At 44.8% G+C, this 18,324-nt stretch overlaps 2 protein-coding genes across 2 annotated transcripts; one reads left to right on the top strand and one right to left on the bottom strand.

Annotated features, from left to right (window-relative positions):
• Positions 1 to 9,149: 9,149 nt before the first annotated feature.
• LOC108088735 (cytochrome P450 306a1) lies at positions 9,150 to 12,395 on the top strand. Its single transcript, XM_017186685.2, has 4 exons — positions 9,150 to 9,208; positions 9,748 to 10,326; positions 10,382 to 10,530; positions 11,072 to 12,395. Exons 2-4 carry the CDS (start codon positions 9,945 to 9,947, stop codon positions 12,314 to 12,316), a joined length of 1,776 nt encoding a protein of 591 aa, XP_017042174.1. The 5' UTR covers positions 9,150 to 9,208; positions 9,748 to 9,944; the 3' UTR covers positions 12,317 to 12,395.
• A 429-nt stretch (positions 12,396 to 12,824) lies between these two features.
• Positions 12,825 to 17,146, bottom strand: LOC108088716 (cytochrome P450 18a1). Its single transcript, XM_017186660.2, is given in 6 exon segments — positions 12,825 to 13,619; positions 13,621 to 13,981; positions 14,422 to 14,686; positions 14,790 to 15,219; positions 15,295 to 15,416; positions 16,238 to 17,146. Coding segments are annotated over 6 exon segments (1,617 nt in total). The 5' UTR covers positions 16,629 to 17,146; the 3' UTR covers positions 12,825 to 13,571.
• Between the last annotated feature and the right edge of the window lie 1,178 nt (positions 17,147 to 18,324).

Here is an 18,324-nt window from a genome sequence, read left to right as displayed (position 1 = left end):
AATGATGTATGTTTCATTACATAGAAAAGATACTGCTATAGTTTTGTTCAAAAGAAAACAATTTTTGGTTTTAAGATAAACTAACACATTAGTTTAATATACTATTTAAAAATCAAAAGGGACAATCAATAGTCGGTGGCATTGATTTTGTTTTTTATGTAAATTTATAATCATTGAAAATGTTGTTTGTTTATTTAGAAAAGCTTGTTTGCCGCTCAGTTGAAATATTAATATTAAATTAGTCTATCAATTTGTATTGTCTAATAAATGAACCAGACAAACTAAAGGCTTATTTAGCAACAAACTATAGGCTTGCTTAATTTCTATGGTGTTTAAATAGGTAGTAGGAACGCAGCTTGGAATTCCAGTAGGCAAGTTAGCCTTTATATTAAGTAGTAGCTCTTTCTTGATCCATCTGCTGGCAGCCTCTCTGGGAAAGTCACGTGTCCGAGGTGCTTGGCTTGGAAGCTTCGCACCTGGCCGAAAGTAGCAAAGGCAGCAAATCGGTGGGCCAAGTGGCCAAGGTGGGGCGAACCTTATGTTAAGCAGCTGCAACGCAGCAACGCATTGGAATTAGCATATTCGAAATGCGCGTATCTGCGAAGGGCGCCATATAATGAAGCTATACTCGTGGATCCGAGATCCGATAGCTAATGCATGCGGCCCACTGATTACGAGATCTAGTTTTCAGAGCTTCAGAGATACTTTCCTAACCTCTGGCGCTTTAATGGGGCGGTCGTGCCTTTGGGGCCCAAATGCATTTGCATGCGGCGCATGAATCGCGGGGAGCCGCCGAGCCGCCGAGTCGCAATTGCATTGCTGATGCGGATTAGCATGCTCGACTCGAAGCGAATCAGCTCGACATTTGTCACTTTATATAATGCGAGCACAGGTGCTTCCCCTAGTTCATGGTCTGCCATCTCGTATCTCGAGTTGAGAGCCACCCCCAGTTGAATATTCTGGTTACAGGGTAGCAGGCATCGGCATTTGCATTGAGATTTGTCGCCGTAATTGAATTGCCAATCGCTGACATTGCATTTGCCGCCCGAGAGCGCAATTCATGCAAATGGCAAATGGAAAATGGAAGTGCCCGAGATGAGATGTGCTAATCTAGAGGCCCCTCCCCCCTTTGATTAGAGAACCCCTCCTCCTTCAGTTGGAATGGCAAGTAGTAGAGTAGAGTCCGTGGAGCGTTGCACAATCAGAATGGATCGCCGCGTTTCATTGAGCTTGTCAGTCGATTGCTGTTCGCTCTGATCGATCGATAGACCGATCGATCCTGGCACTGGCACCGCTATATACTATAGCACTATAGCTCTATGGCACTGGCACTGGCATTATCCAATGCCTAGTCCAAGGCCCGATCGGAATTATCATATTATTATTATTCGATCGACCGAGTGCGTCGTAATCACTTTGTCACTTTGTCGATGGAAAATTCTTGGCCAGTTTGAGGAAGCTGCAGCCCTTGGCTCTGGGCCCTTCCAAAATAGGAAATAGCCATAAATATAAAGCGAACCTTGGGGGATTTTCCTTTTCTGAGGAGGCAAATGAGCCTCTTCAAGAGTTTTAAATCTGAAATACAGCCAGTTGGTTGGGTAGTAAGCCATTTATCTAGTTATCTAGTTGGCTTCTTATTTGTTTGGTTTTTTTTTTTTTTTGGTCGAGAGATCAACGAACGCTATCAATAGGAAATTGAAATTGAAATCGAAATCGAAAAACGAAATGAATACTATACGAGCCGCATTTTTCTTTGTCTCCATCATAAATTGATTTCGGTCGCCGTTCGCGCTGTTTTCTTTCGTTTCGTTTGCTGCCACTAATATATGCGATAATTAGCGGATTAGTGAGCTGGTTATGAGCGATTAAGCCGCGTCGCTTCGATCTGGCTCCGAGCTTGGCTCGAATTGAATTGTATTGAACTGTATTGGACTTCGGCTTGGATTTGGAATTGGAACTGCTTCAGTTTTTAGTAGCGAGCTGGAGCTGCGATTCGTTGACCCCGCGGATGCAGAACCTTGGAATTAGCATGAATCGCTGCTCCACTAACTCCACTAAGTTGTGTCCGAGTTGCGGACACTCTTTGGACAGTTTGTGGGTTCCCCGGATCAGGGAGGTCTCTCAATCTCTTTATAAAAATAAATGAAAGTCTGGATATAAAACCAGGTGAAAAATAGGATAATAGTTTAAGCAAAGCATTCCATTAGTCAAATGTTTTTCATTTCCGAAATGAATGGGCTTAGTTTCACGTATTCCAAAGCTTGAAAATATATTTTTAACTTGCTATAATGAGGCATTTAACTTTATACCATTAAAATGTATATAATAATATTAAAGAATTTTTTATACCTAGATAATTAAGGAAAACATTTTACAATAATTCGCAAAATATTTTAAATAGTTTGAGTTAAATAAAAATAATAACACTATTTAATGTTGTTGTTAATTAAAGTGAATCAAACAAAATAATTTTGTTTGTTTTGCATTTCACTTGCTATTTTTAATAAGGTTTAATATGAAGTGTACATTTCCGAGAAAATATTATATATAAATTGAGTTCGTTTTTAAAGATAGTTAAGATAGAAATTACAAACTTTTCGTTTTAAAATGTAAAGTTAATTATTGGCATAAGTTGGTTTAACCTATTTAAAAAAACTAATTGAATTTTTATAATATTTTGATTATTTCCAAATAAATTTTGTTTTTATTAGCTTGTCCTTAAGAATTATAAGCCAAAAATTGAAATGCTATTTATATTGAAAGGTAAAAATATTTTAAGGGGAAGTACATGATTGCATGTCAATCCTCGAGAAGGACACTTTTCTGGCAGCCAGTTGGCCAAGATCGGCGGTTCTTCCCCGGCACGCGGCCAGAAAATCCCCAGCTATTTTTCACGATGACTTCATTAAGATCGAGCCAATAGTATCACTCAATATCAGCTATCTGCTATCTGCTATCTGCTGTCTGTATTTGTGTGTTTGTGAGTGGCACGTGCACGAGTTAACTTTGTTGTGTTTTGTGTGTGTGAGTGTTTTGTGGTGTGTGTGTGTGTTTGTTGGCTGGGCGGGCAGGTGTCGAAACAATGTGTGGCGCGCAGCTTAATTAGAATGTTGCCACATTGGTAGAGCCAGCTAAACGCGCCCGAATAAAAGTGTCAGAACAAGTCGAGGCGGCAATTTGTCAACCGGCAGCGGTGGCAACCAACTAGACACGCGGCCAACTTGCCCCCACTCCCCCACCTCCCCACTCCCCACTTTACATTCGAAATGCATTTTTTTGCATACGCTGCACAGATGCAGATGCAAATGCAGATGGAGATACAAATACAGATGCAGATACAGATGCAGATACAGATGCATTTACAGGCAGCAGAAACAGACACAGATTCAGATTCAGATGCAGATACATATCCATACATATCCGCCAGCTCTCGTTTTTTTTGTTTTTTTGGGGCTTATGAAAAGTGGCCAACTACTTGGCTCACTCACTCACTCACTTACCGAGTAACTCATTCAGTGGATCGCCCGTTGGCCAGCCAGTTGACCAGCCGCTCGCTCATGTGTCCATGTCCATGGATCCGTTCATGCGCAAGGTTTTCGGTGGTGCAGGCCCGATCTTTGGCCACCCGCCACCCCACTTTCGGCCCACTGGCTGCTGCACCGGGTGCGTTGACCTCAAAATGGCTCAAAAGCCATTGAACTGACGCTGCCGCTGCCGCAGCCGCTCTGCTCTGCTCTGCTCTGAGCTGCGCTGCTCCGCTCAGCTCTGCTCAGCTCTGCTGGAGCACCATGCTGCTCAGCTCTGCCCGCTCAGACTTGGTCTCGATCTCGATCTCGATCTCGGATTCGATCAGATCGGGTCGGATTGGATTGGACCGGGTCGGATCCGATCTTACAGAACAGAACAGAGCATAAGTTATATGCTGGCTTTTGCCTTGTCTAGAGTATAGAGTAATACCCTCTAAATTTGCGAGGGAAGATCCCTAAACTATACAAATATATCTTATTGTAGCACAAGCCTTAGCAAATAAAAACCCAACCCTTGAAATAAACAAGATAATAAATACTATCTTGCTCATTTCCAGACTCAACAATATTGTATGTTGTGATTTAAAATAGAAAATATTAAAGAAAATATTAGAAAAATATTAGAAATATTAGAAAATATTAAAGTATGTTGATTAAAACACCTGAGTGAAGTGGCATACCGCTAAATGTTTGTATTTTTATTCTCTAACAAACTGCATCATAAGAAAATTCTCCAATAACTTTTCTAATTTTAATCGAATTTTGAAGTGACTTGCCTCTGAAAGTAATTATTTTCATAGACTTTATTTAATAAATTATTTAATTAAATTTCATGAACATCAGACGACTGTATCATATAATTGTCATAGGAACATAAAGTAAAAATATGCTATGTTGAAAGAAAAATGTTATTAATTTGCTTCCCTTAATAATCAAATAAGTAACAATTTCCAAGTTACTTTGTGAATTTGAAGCCTTAAAAGTGCGAAAGAATGTTTTTTATTACATTTTATTAATTTGTTTTACAAAATAATGAAGCAAGTATAAACACCTGAGTGACGCACTCAATTTTAACATTTTAAGAGTGGCCTGCGTCCATTTGTAAAGAGTAAAGACTGCAAAGTATTGTTTATGGCGGGAGCTGTTTATTTTGCCATATTTTAATGGGGGGCAATATCTGGGCAGGTTGCTCTGTCCCAGTCTCCGACTCAGTCCCCATAGATCCGAGTGCGGTTCCGAGTGCGAGTCCGAGAATGAAATGAAAATGTGACCGAATGTAAATTCTTTTAATTTTATTGCCAACCGACGACGGTTGTTTAAAGAGCCGACAGACCGACAGACCGACAGACAGACAGATAGAATGCAGTTGCTGGCACGTTCTTTGGGTGGCTGTCGGCTGGCCGCCGGATGGGTTAAACGAACGCTCGCTTGGCCTATGAAAGATGTCAAGGTATTTGTAAAATTCGTATTCGATTTGGCACGCCAATCACATCCATGCAAACCCGTCACCATCGCCATCGCCAACGCCATCGCCATCGCCGTCGGAGCCACAGTAAATCATACAGTAAGTCACACAGCAAATCGCACGGCAATCGTGGAAAACAAAGCCACTAATTGCCCAAGTGGCAATTTTTGGGAGACGCCAGATGCCAGATGCGCTGTGATTTGAGCTTCCACAACGGCAATGAAATCTGCCGAAGAGAAGATGGGTCGAACGACCGCCACCAGCAGACTCTTCTTGGCTGACTTCTTGGATGCCTCACCTTGGCTTTTGCCACCTTGGTTCAAACCCAAGGGAAACTGCCGAAAGCCCAGTGCATTGGTTTTAGTTTTTTACTAAGCTAAACAAGTTGTCTTTAATGAGTGCATAATACTTCAAGAATGTTGTGAAGAAATTTGAAATATAAAACAAAAATTTAATTATAAATAAAACATATAAACATTGAAATCCAAATATTGTTGGGCTTTAAGCTTTAAAGAATTTTCGATGGTATTTATTCTAGCTTATAACATTACAACTGCCGCACGATCGATTGGCAGATTAATTCTGATATGCTAATATAAATATTAATATAATTTGTCAACCAAAAATTAAAAAAACGTCCTCAGTGATAGTTAAGTTTATTCATTAAAACTATTTCCAATAAACGAAATAAATCTGCGCGTTTATCTACAGATATGAATTAGATATTTTGGTTTTTAAATGGTTTTATTTTTAATAACACAGCATCATTGAAAATCAGTTTTTGGCCACTCCGCAATTCAACCAAATTTAAAATAGTAAATTCTGCCATGGCCGTTTAAACAGCTCTCCATGGAAATTGTACAGAATATTCTTCAAACAACAAAATGCATTGTGGCATTTCTATATTTCTATAAATAGATTGCGACTATTCTGTCAACAGAAAGTATACAAAATTGCGTCTTCTTAGCACGTGAAAACGCCGCTCTTGGCCACTTGAGCCCACCTTTGCTTTCTGGGGGGTAAATGCAACTGCAACTGCGAACTGCAACTCGAATCGGGGGCGAAAGCGCTGACTCTGGTCAGCCGCAGGGGCCTGTCCGCTCGACCATTCTGGGGCTCAACCTTGGACTTTGCCACCAAATGCGAGATGCTCCATTAATGTCGCAAAACCATCGGACGCAGCGAATTCGGTGGGGCTTGAATTACCATTCCATTCGCGGCGCGTGCCGTAAAGCCTCGTCGCATAGAAAAAAACGAAATCCAAAGAAAAACAACGTGGAAAAAAATTGAAAAGCAGGAGGAGGGGGAAAATGAGACGGCAGCCAAACTGATACATTGGATGAGTGTATAAACATTGGAATTGGGTTAAAAAAAATAAAGCATGCAAACTACCTTGACACATTTTCCTGCAGCGGAGCGGCAAGATGGGGTTGTGCGCTTTCGAAAAAAAAAAACATAAAACAATATATATATATATTGGGTGTGTGTGTGTGCGAAGAGCAAACATGATGGGGATGCGGTCATACAGAAAGGAACAAAGGAGTGGTAAAGGGGGAGGGGGAGGTGGGAGGGTGGAAAAGTGGGAGGGTGAACCAAGCATTTGCCATCCAATCGCAATATCAACACGCTGTTGCAACCGAAATATCAATGCGACGGCGGCTTGACGAAACTGTCTGTCTGCCTGATAAGAGAACGCGAATACGCCACGTGAGCCGGGTGCCATGAATCGTGCCCCCGATTCGATCCGTTTCGTTTCGATTCAATTCAATTCTCGATTCGATTCGATTTGAGTCGAGTCGATTTGATTCGATTTCCAGCGAGCGGCGGCACACTCCGAAATTCGAATTTTCGTGCGCAATGCGCTGATTAGACGCATTATATCAACATGAGTGTGTGGAAATGCGTTGTGCACTCACTTTCCGTGGGATGAGGTGGCCCTCCCAATTACCTAAACCTGATCAATTTTTGGCTAATTGTATTTCTAAAGTGCAGCCAAGATTTTCAACCCAACCAACTAACCCAGTTTGTAATAAAAAGTGAAGGAAAAGGTAACACTTTGCGGCAGAAAGGAAAATCTTTAGGAAGCTTTTGGAAAAGATGATATAATTTTTAATGGATGATAAAAATGTACATGTATCTAACCTAAAGAATGGACAGCTTTGTTTTTTAATGAAAACGATGTTTGGTTTTAGTTTTTGGTGAATTATGTTTAGTTAATAATAACAAATAATTTTTCCCTAAAAGCTAAGTTTTTTGAGACAACAATTGCTTCCCTTTTTTAAACCATTGCTTATCAATCATTTGCGGGCTTGAGAGTAACTGAGTCTTTTATATTTGTTCATTAGAGATTATAAGATTTTTTTAGCAAATATCTAAGAAACAACTATTAAAGATAGTGAATAGTGATTCTGCAACTATTTATTTACAACTTTTTATTTAACAATGGCTTTTAGGTTTAAAATCTTATTTCTTTAACTTTATAACTACATTGTTTTTTTTTTAAGTTCGAAAAGGCATAAGATAAAAGCTGTAAATATTTCTGAAGTTAGGCTTTGGTGACCCCGACCAACCCCGACTCCCCGCCAATCGCACTCCCTTTTCGGATCTTCCCGTCTGAATCTCTTGCGGTTTTAGTTTTTTTAGCCACACTGCGAAGCGAAGGCAGTCGAAAGGGTTTAAAAATAATTCAGGCCGCGTTGACAGGCAGCATCCGCTCGGCCGTTCGGATGGGTTGATGTCCTTTCCCTTTGGCAGCGGGAGCCATGGTCTAGAGTCCATAGTCCATAGGATGTTGCCCCGGCAGGCCAATGATCTTGGCGTCTGTTGAACCTTCCGAGCCGTCTGAACCGTCTGCCACTCAAGAACATTGTCGCTGCCGCTCGATGGACCCAAGTGTCTGCTGTGTCTGAGTCGGAGTTTTAGGTCTGAACTTCAGTCTCAAACTGAATCTGAATCTGAATCTGAATCGGGGTATGAATCGGAAACGAAGTCTGGACAATGGAAAGGTTCGGCGACCGCTGCACGCAGCCAACTTGCCCAGTTGCCAAGTTGCCAGGTTTGCCAAGTTGCCAGGTTTGCCCATCGGCGGGTTATTAAAACGTACAGGTAAATTTAAAGTTAATGCCACGGCTGAGGCGGCGATCCCAGTGATCGTAGATCTCGATGCTTCGCACTCGATGCTCGATGCCCGATTCTCTGCTCCTTTGTCCCGATGAGCGATCGAGGAGTCAACGGCCGATGGATCTATTTAAGCGCATGCCATTGGCCCTGAACTTGTTTTTTTTTTTTTTGTTGTTCCAGCCTCGCGAGCCCTTTCCACTTCCTTTTGCCTTTTGCTGACTGGTGACTGCTGTTTTTGTGTTCCCTGTTCCCTGTTTGCTGGTTGCTGGTTGCTGTTGCCACTCGCCACCCTCCTCCGTTCGCCGCCACTCTCTTTCCCCCAGAAGATGCACCACTGACATGACTCAGAGTTGCGCCGGGGCATCTGGAAATCCCCAGTCCGCAGGCGAAGGAATTCAGTCAGTTATCTCGAGTGGCTCCTTGATTTCCCCACACGGAGAGAAACAAATAAGAGTAATACTAAACAAGTCTGATGATCTATACATTCTGATGATCTAAATATAATCCCCCAAAATGCATTGTATTTGTAATATTATTTAACATTACAATATTCCTGAAAGTATGGCTTCAATCACAGCTTCCTCTTCACAATACACTTTTTATTACCTTATTTTCCTTATTTTTTATTATTATTATGTTCATAAAGTGTAAATATTTTTTGTGCCGTATAATCATTCTGATATATCGATATGTTTTATATATTTATAGATCATATTGATTTATAATTCCTATTTCTCATGAATTATCCTAATCAAATCCTGTTCGGATCTTATAAATTTCTCTTCTCTATATTTTTTCTTTTCCGTATCCCACCCATGTCACATAGTGATTTCTTTCAGTGCTGGGAAAACCCCGCCGTAATCGAGGCCCTTGTTCCTGCTGCCTGTGGCTTAGGTAAACCCAAAATCGAAAGCAATTCAGCAGCCGCGAAATTAAGGAGTACACAAGAAAAGTGCAAATGTGGCAGAAATAGAAATCGAAATCGAAATCGAAATGGGAATGGAAATGGAAATGGAAAGGTAGTCAGCAGTCAGTCAGTCGCTTGAATAAATGTACGAGTTCCTGCACACCCGCGAAGTTGGGCATTTATTTTTGGGTAAGCCAGCAGGACAGCTGAATGCCCTTGCCTAATATAAAAGATATCTGGTAAATCCGAAAGGTAGCTGAGTGTTGAGGTCTCGGTGATCCGTTGAGTGGGTGTAATGAATGTGCATACGATATAAGATCGGGCAATGATTTCGTTTTCAAATTTTACTTTCGCACTCGCCTTCTCCTTGGAGGTCGCAAAAACGAAAACTCGGGATTTGGTGGAACATCTTGGTATATTGATGATACCATACCATCCCATTCCATACCTATACTATACTATATAGCATGCCATATACGATACCATATAGCATGCCATATACCATACCATATACGATACGATACCATTGTCTGGCGGCCTTCGGCGGTCGCTCTTCCTCTTCCCTTTCCTCTTTTCCCGTTGCTGACGTAGACACGTTGACAGCTCGCCGCTGCCCTGTTTTTTTTCCTTTTCGTTTTTTTCCGACTTTTTTTTCGGTGCTCTTTTTTTCTTTTTTTTTTTGCATTTCTGCGCCGCGAGACTCGTTTCAAATTCTAAAGAAATTCCAGTAATCGCAGAGCTCTGCTGGCGACTGGACGTCGGGATTCGATACCATACGATACGATACGATCGGAATTGAGAGCCTCTAACAGGGTAAGCGGAAAACACAAAAAAAAAAAAAAACGCTCATAAGTAAAGGCCAAGAAGAGAAGTAAGGCAACAGAAAGAGCCGCAGGAAAGTGAGAGCGAACGGAAATCGAAAGTGATGTCGGCCATCGAGTCGGAAATTGGCGGCACAGGTTGGTGGCCCTCGGCGGAGGTGCTGACTGCCTTCCTGGTGCCCGGCGTCCTCGTCCTGGTGGTTCTCTACCTGTGCGAGCACCAGTACGACGATATCCTGGGCGTTCCGCCGCCGGGACCCTGGGGCTTGCCCTGGCTGGGTTACCTTCCCTTCCTGGACGCGCGTGCCCCGCACAAATCGCTCCAGAAGTTGGCCAAGCGATATGGCGGCGTTTTCCAACTGAAGATGGGCAGTGTGCGGACCATTATCCTTTCGGACGCGGCGATGGTCAGGGAGTTCTTCCGCCGCGAGGTCATGACCGGCCGGGCTCCACTGTACCTCACCCACGGCATCATGGGTGGCTATGGTGAGTTGCAGATGCCTTTTACTTCCTTTCTCCAAATTAATTCCCTTCTGGCCAGGAATCATTTGTGCCCAGGGCGACATTTGGCATCATGCCCGGCGAGAGGTGACCGCCTGGCTGAAGGCCTTGGGAATGACCAAGCGACCCGGGCAGCTGCGTGCCCAGTTGGAGAAGCGCATCTCCAGGGGAGTGGACGAGTGCCTCCGAGTAAGTAACTCCGAAACCCCATTCCCCATTTCCCTTAACCCTTTCCTTACTCTTTTTACTCGGAAAACTAGGACATTGCATAAACTTTGCATTCGCCTTAGCGATTTCCCTTTCTTTTCTAACCAAAAAGCTGAATATAAATGGATTTTATATTTGTTTAGGCTACATATCTTCATTTCAAAGTTATAAGAAATTATTTAAATATGTTTGTCGAATCATAAGAAAAAAGTTAGGATCACATTCTATGCTCTACTTTATTTGATTGATATTATAAGAATATTGGCTTTAAAAAAGTTTCCTAATGCCTTGTTTTTAGAACACTTAGTTCATATTTTTTTTACTTCTAGTATAACATTTGATTGCCATTATCCTCTGTCGCAGCTCTACGAATCAAAAAGTTAGGATCACTTTTTTATGCCCCACTTTATTTGATTGATATATTAAAAATATTTGCTTTGAAAAAGTTTCCCTTCTAGAACACTCAGTTCATATTATGTTGACTTGTAGTATACATTTTAAATGTCATTATCCTCTGTCGCAGCTCTACGAATCGGAGGCGGCGAAGAACTGCAACGCGGAGGTGAACCCCCTGGGAGCGCTGCACCACTCGCTGGGCAACATAGTCAACGACCTGGTGTTCGGGATCACCTACAAGAGGGACGACCCCGACTGGCTGTACCTGCAGCGCCTCCAGGAGGAGGGCGTCAAGCTGATCGGCGTCTCCGGCGTGGTGAACTTCCTGCCCTGGCTGCGCCACTTGCCCGAGAACGAGCGCAACATCCGCTTCCTGCTGGAGGGGAAGTCCAAGACGCACGCCATCTACGATCGGATTGTGGAGGCGTGTGGCAGGAAGCTGCAGGAGAAGCTCAGGCTGCACAAGGAGCAGCAGGAGCTGGTCAGGCAGGAGAGGCTGAAGCTGAAGGAGATGGAGAAGGAGCAGAAAAAGAAGCTGGCGGAGGATCAGCAGGAAGTTAGAGAGGAGGAGAAAGATCCCCAAGATCTTCAGGAACAGAAGGCGCAGGAGGAGGAGGAGGAAAGTGAGGAGGAGTACGAGGAGCAGTACCAGCCGCATTGCATCCTGGAACAGTTCCTCATCGCTCGCCATCCGGACTCGCAGCTCTATTGCGACGATCAGCTGCGTCACCTGCTGGCCGATCTCTTTGGAGCAGGAGTGGACACCTCGTTGGCCACCTTGCGCTGGTTCCTCCTCTACTTGGCCAAGGAGCAGCGATGCCAGCGTCGCCTGCACGAGGAGCTGCTCCCGTTGAGTGGAGCACCCACATTGGAGGAACTGGAACCACTCACCTACCTGAGGGCCTGCATTTCGGAGACACAACGCATTCGCAGTGTGGTTCCATTGGGGATTCCCCATGGCAGCAAGCAGAACTGCACCATCGGCGATCACTTCATCAAGAAGGGCTCCATGATCGTGGCTCTGCAGTGGGCCATCCACATGGATCCGGTGGCCTTCCCCGAACCGGAGGAGTTCCGACCGGAGCGCTTTCTGGCCCCCGATGGATCCTACTTGGCGCCGCCGCAGTTCATCCCCTTCTCCTCCGGCAGTCGAATGTGTCCCGGCGACGAGATGGCCCGCATGATGCTCACCCTCTTCGCGGGCAGGATCTTCAGGCGATTCCACCTGGAGCTGCCGCAGGGATGCGACGTGGACATGGAGGGCGAGAGCGGCATCACCTTGACCCCCGTGCCCCACAAGCTCAGGTTCAGCAAGCTGCCGGGGAAGAGGATTCGCCAGGAGCCGGAAGGCGCTGCGGGATTAGCTAAATAGCCTCCTTTTCTATTCCAATTTTTTTTTACTTCCTCAAAACCCACATTATAAACTATATTATAACCCTTTGCGTATGGAATGGCCTAATGTGTTTTATTATTCCAACAAATCAAGTTACTGGAAATGAAAATATCGATAAATATGGAGAAAAAAAATATTTTTTTTTTATAAAATTGGAAACGGATTTACTCATCTCTTTTAAATTTTGATAAAAAATTCTTTAAGTTGAATTCAAATGTTAAAAAAAAAAATTTTAAGTAAACATTTTTTATATTAATTTTTGATAAAGTAGATATGAAATAATAAAATGATTGAATTTAAGTACCCAAAATATTACTTTTAAATAAAATATTTTTGACTACCCATTTTTTTGGATACAGTGCATTTTTAATTCCATTTTTTAACTGTTAAAATTCAAGAGGATTTCAGGATTGCAAAAAACCCAATCCCCTTGAAAGCCAGAAAATGTTAACCCCCAAAAAAAATAGTTGAATAGAAAGCAATTGTCTCAGTTTTGTTTAAGGTTTTTTCACAAGTTTTTCTTTATTTTCGAATTGTCTGCCTATTTTTTGATGTGTGCTTGTAAGACTAAACCACAGTTTGTTTTGTTGTTTGTTGTTTTGTTGTTGTTGTTTGTTGTTTGGACATTAAGCTAGCACTAATACTAGGAATAAACAAGAACGTTAGCTAACTACACTTAGGGCTAATCGGCCTGCTGGCTGTACACATAGCAATATCGTAAGATTACCGATAATAAAAATAATAATAATAATAATAATAATAAAAATAATAATAATAATAATAATAATAATATTAATAATAATATTAATAATAATGAAAAACATAAACATTATAGATAGAATCGTAACTAGGCTAAAACTAGGGGTGTAATTACAATTAGTTGAACACAGCTTCTTGGGGGTGAAAGAATAGAATTGTTTGCAGTCCTCGTTGTGGTTGCTTGGTCACAGCTTCCGGCTGCTCTGCTCTCACTGCTTCTAGCCAGGATCTGGCCAGGATCTAGCCAGGATTTCTGGCCAGGATCTAGCCAGGATTTCTGGCCAGGATCTGCTCCTCCCACGGGCGGATAACTATAAGCTTGAATGGCTAAACGGATCGCTCCGATTGGAGGTGGCGCATCTCGCTTTTGTGTTGTGTTGTTTTCATCTTGTTGATTTTTTCTCTGTTGTTTTTTTTTTTTTTTCTTTTGTGTAGGAACAAAACCGTGCTCTGTGGCGCGAACCGAAACTCCACATTAGTTGGCGCCCACGTTGCGCATGTGATGGGGATCCGCGGCAGTGGGGAGCCAATGGACGCCGCTTGAGGCAAACCTTGAAGGACTCCGGCGTGATGGTGGCACCCACATTGCCCTTCAGGCTGGGCAGCGGCTGGCCCTCCGGCAGTGCGATGTCGAAGCAGTGCATGAACGAGGCGAAGAACAGGAAGAGCTCCATCCTCGCCAGCACGTCGCCCAGGCACATCCTCCTGCCCACTCCGAACGGGATGAAGTACTCCGGCTTGCGCACCTTGCCCTCCGTGTCAATGAATCGCGAGGGGCGGAACTCCTCCGGCTTCTCCCACAGATTGGGGTCCATGTGCACGCTGTTGATCAGCGGGATGACATGCGAGCCGGCCGGTATGGTATAACCATTCACTTCCACATCCCTGAAAGCAGCAGGAGCAGAAAAGAGACGGGGGGGAAATTGTGATTAGTTTTATTTGCTTTTCTTGGCTCAAGATTATCAGCATTGCAAGTAGGGGCTGGGCCCACTGCGCATTGCCACTAATCACCAATCACTAATCACTAATCGAATCGAATTGAAAGTGGGCCACGCACGCATGCTCTTCAAGATTGGGGGGCTGTTGGTGTTCCGGGGGCACTCGGCTGGCTCAATGGAGTGCCACGACAATGAATGGCAATCGCCGTGGATCTGGTGTGAATGAACGGACCTCGCGGCATTTGCGTAGATCTCTGGAACGCCAGTGCGTAAGCACTCCATCTGCTGATTACCCGAGAGCACCCAGAGCACCCACAGCTGCCCCTCCAATCCCCCCCTGAAATCTAGCCACAATCTATCATCTATAATCTGTGTGGAATAGCTTACCTTGTGGGCGAGTGAGTGGTGGCCAAGGGAACGATGCTGGAGCGGCGCATGGACTCCAGAATGGTGGACTCCGTGATGGGCAGGTACTGCAGATCCTCGATGGTGGGCAACCGATGGCGACCCACAACCTGGTCCAGTTCGTCCTGGACACGACGCATCTCCTTGGGATTGCGCAGCATGAACACATTGATCCAGAGGAGGGTGGTCTTGATGGTTTCCATGCCGGCGGAGAACAGATCGATGATTACCTGAACCAGTTGTTCCTCTGCGAGATTCAAAGGAAAAACAATTAAGGGTTAGGAGGAGTTGCAAAGCCAAATGAGTTACTTATAAATACTAAGTAGATGAAGTAAGGGACTCGAACTCACCATGATTCTTGCCATCGAAGAGCTCGGCATCGGTGCCCTCGGCCTTGGCCTTCTCGATCTCGCAGAGGTAGAAGTCCACCAGATCCCGAATGTTGCTGGGATCGAAGCTGCGCTTGTGATCGTCGATCACGTCCTGGTAGAATCTCTGCATCTCGGCGCGATTCTGGGCGATCTTGTTCTTGGCCGTCGAGATGCTGGGGAAGCACTGCATCGTCGGTATGTAGTCCACCGTGTGGATCTCCCCGAACAGGCGCATGCCCTCCTCGATGAGGAAGTTAAACCTGCGGAACTTCGGGTCATCGATGCTGAAGCGCGTGGACATCATCAGGCTGCAGATGACATTGCTGACGGCCACCGAAATCACCGGTGACATGTCCACCGGTTGTCCGTCGCTGGCATGCAAGTGGCCAATGAACTCGTGCACTTCCGTCTGATCAGAAAGTAATGAGAGAGCAAAGGTCAGGGGTTGCTCCTTTGATTTCTGGCTGGGATTAGGGGGACTCACCATGATGCGCTTCTGCATCTGCTGCTTGCCATTGCCCATGTAGGTCATCCCGAACTGGCGGAGTTTGTCGTGCAGAAAGCGTCGCTGGTCCTTCCACAATTTGCCAGTGCTGTTGATAATGCCTGCAAATCGGACAAGAAATCGGTTTAAGCAACGGATTCGGGCTTATCTTTTTATTTTATTTATTTTTATTTTTTTTTTTAATTTTTAACACCGCAATCTTTACGCGCTTTAATTGAGGTAGGCTCTTGCCCTACTTCCCCCAAATTGTTTGGGGGCTTCGGCAAAAGCGAAATACCAGAAAAGAAATCACAGCGAAAAATGCAGAAAAACATACAGAAACAAAAGCCAGAAACGTGATTTTGCGGCAGGGAAACAAAAAGAGCCGCACTGCCTTATCATTGGCAACAATATGTGTTTAATAAGTGCAGCTAAAGGCAATCAGAAGTAAAGACAAAAAAGTGCAAAAAGTGTTTTTTTTTTCTTATTTTTAATTAAAATACAGAAAATAAAAACAAAATCGAACATCGAAAATCGAAAATCAAAGAGAGCGGAAAGAAAATAAACCGCCGACAAAGAAATGCCAGCGGAATTTCATCGCTTAATTGGGGGCTTTTAGGCACTTTTACGTTTTGCACTACATCGGGTACTATATAGGCATATTTCGATTATATATTTATAAATATATATATATTGTAAGTTCCTGGACTTGATGTGATGATAAGTTTTCGCTTTCGCAGCGGTTTTTGTGGGATATTTTCCAGAGTACAACGTCTATTTACTACATACTATTTCGTGGTAGTAAACAGAGTTGTAAAATCTAATACTGGACAACAGGTGAAGGTTATCTGGGTTCCTAGTTTATAGTTTACACCTTATAGCTTATATAGAACACCCCCTATTTTATATTTTCTATAATCCCACTGGGTTTTTCCCGACTTACCATAACCATTGAGGGTCTGCATGAAGGGCGTGTCCGGGCGACCGGTGAACTCCTCCCGCCGGAAGCACTCGCGTATCATCTTGTAGTCGCTCATCACGACCGTGAGCTGGCTGCCCAGTCTCGTGGAGAAGAGGGATCCGTACTGCTTGGCCAGCTCCATGAAGCGGGTGTGCTTCTCGCTGCCCATGAAGAGCAGATAGCCGATGACTGGCAGTCCCCAGGGACCCGGCGGCAGCTTCCGCAGCTCGCGGTAGTTGCGCACCAGCCACTGGAGCAGGCTGACCAGCGCCAGGAGTCCCAGGAAGACCATCAGCAGGTGCTGGGCATCGCCGTCCTGCTGCACCTGCAGTTGGCGCAGCAGGAACTTGATCAGGTACGAATCGGTCAGCATTGTGGCTCCTCTTCTCGATCCTTTGCTCTGTCCTCTCGATTGATTTCTCTGTGGGATTCGGTTATCCTCCTCCTTGCTAACTTCTTGGCTTTCTGCCTTTTGGCTTGGATTGGTTTTTGGGTCTCCTATTTACCGCACTGCTCCATTGGCCATTGGTCACTTTTGCTTTTCTTCGCCTTTTTCGGACTGGCACTTGAACCAAAAAAAAACAAACAAATCCTTCGGGCTTTCGGTCGAAATAAATTCGAAAAAAAAATAACAGTGTTCCGAATTTATTTGCAGTAATCGGTTGTGTATCGGTTCAGTATCGGTTGGCGTTAACGGTTGCGGTTATGCTTTAGGCTTAATGCTTAATGCTTAATGCGTTTAGCTTTTAGCTTTATGCTTTATGTTTATGTTGACGGAGACGGAGACCCGGAGACGATTTCGCGTCGAGCGTTTATAGTTTTCGACTAATGGCTCGACCGTATGTCCTTGCCACTTTTATAACAACTCGAGCCCGCTTCGAGCGCGCGAGTGAGCGAGCGAGCAGAGCGCGAAGCGAAACGAGTGATCGACGGCGATCGAAGCGCGCGGCGCGGCGCGGAGCGGAGCTGAGCTGAGCTGGGCTGAGCGGATCCGATCGGAGCGGAGCGGTTCGGAGCGAAGCGGCTCGGCGCACCGCGGCGCGGCTTATTGTGGTGCTGCTGTTGTGCTGTTGTGCTGGTGGTGGTGGTGTGCTGGTGGTGCTGCGGTGTGCTGCTGCTGCTGTTTCTGTTGCTGTTGCTGTTGCTTTTGCTGTTGCTGTTGCTGCTGCTACTGCTGCTGTTGCTGTTGCTGTTGCTGCTGCTGCTGGTGCTGCTGGTGGTGCTGCGCTCGGTTCGGTCCGGTCTCGGTCTCGGCTTCGGCTGCTCGGCGGAGCGGCCACAGCTCTTCAGCTCTACAGCTCAACAGTTCAACAGCTCAGCCGCCCAGCTTCAGCTTCAGCTTCAGCTTTAGTTTTCCAGCTTCAGTTTTTTAGCTTAAGCTTCAGTTTTTAACTTCAGCTTCAACCACACCTCTTCAGCTCCTCAGCAGCTCTACTGCTCTACAGCTCCAAGCGACCGACGACGTCTGTTTGGGGCTCGCTGCGCTCTGTCTTCTGGCTCTAAGGCGACGTCGGCAGAGGAGCTCTAACCCCAACTCCCCCTCCCCCATAGAATCCCACTGAGATTGGGGAAGTGTGATGGTGGGGGGAGAAGGGGAGGAGGGGGAGGTGGAGGTGGAGGTCACAAGCTCTCTAGACGAAGCAGCGCCAAACAGTTCAACAAGTTTCCCCCCGAGCAGCGCAGCCTCTGTCGGCGGCGATATACTATCAGTCGGTTCGATCGGACAAAACGGTTTGAATCCAACAGGTCGAGCCAATCCGAGCACTGGGCAGTGATCCAACTTCGAGCCAAGCCGGTCGAACATGTTTGAGTGGAGATCGGTTTGAGTGGAAAGAAGCAGCGCAGAGCACTCAAGAGATACGAGGCGGCACTCTCACTCTCTCTTTCTCTTAAGTTTGCAGGTAATCAGGGGATTTATTTTGTTAGCTGTTACTATAAGATAGTGATCCTATAAGCCGAATATTTTTGTAAGGCTTTACAGAAATCACTAGAAACAAACTAGTCACATCCTTATTTATACTCTTGATGAAGCAACTTTCATACTTTTAAAAGGGGATTGAAGATTTAAG

The sequence above is a fragment of the Drosophila ficusphila genome, unplaced genomic scaffold (assembly GCF_018152265.1).
Source record: "Drosophila ficusphila isolate 14025-0441.05 unplaced genomic scaffold, ASM1815226v1 contig_198, whole genome shotgun sequence".
NCBI lineage: Eukaryota > Metazoa > Arthropoda > Insecta > Diptera > Drosophilidae > Drosophila > Drosophila ficusphila.
The sequence above is the reverse complement of the archived record's forward strand: the minus strand, read 5'-3'. Positions and strand labels throughout refer to the sequence as shown.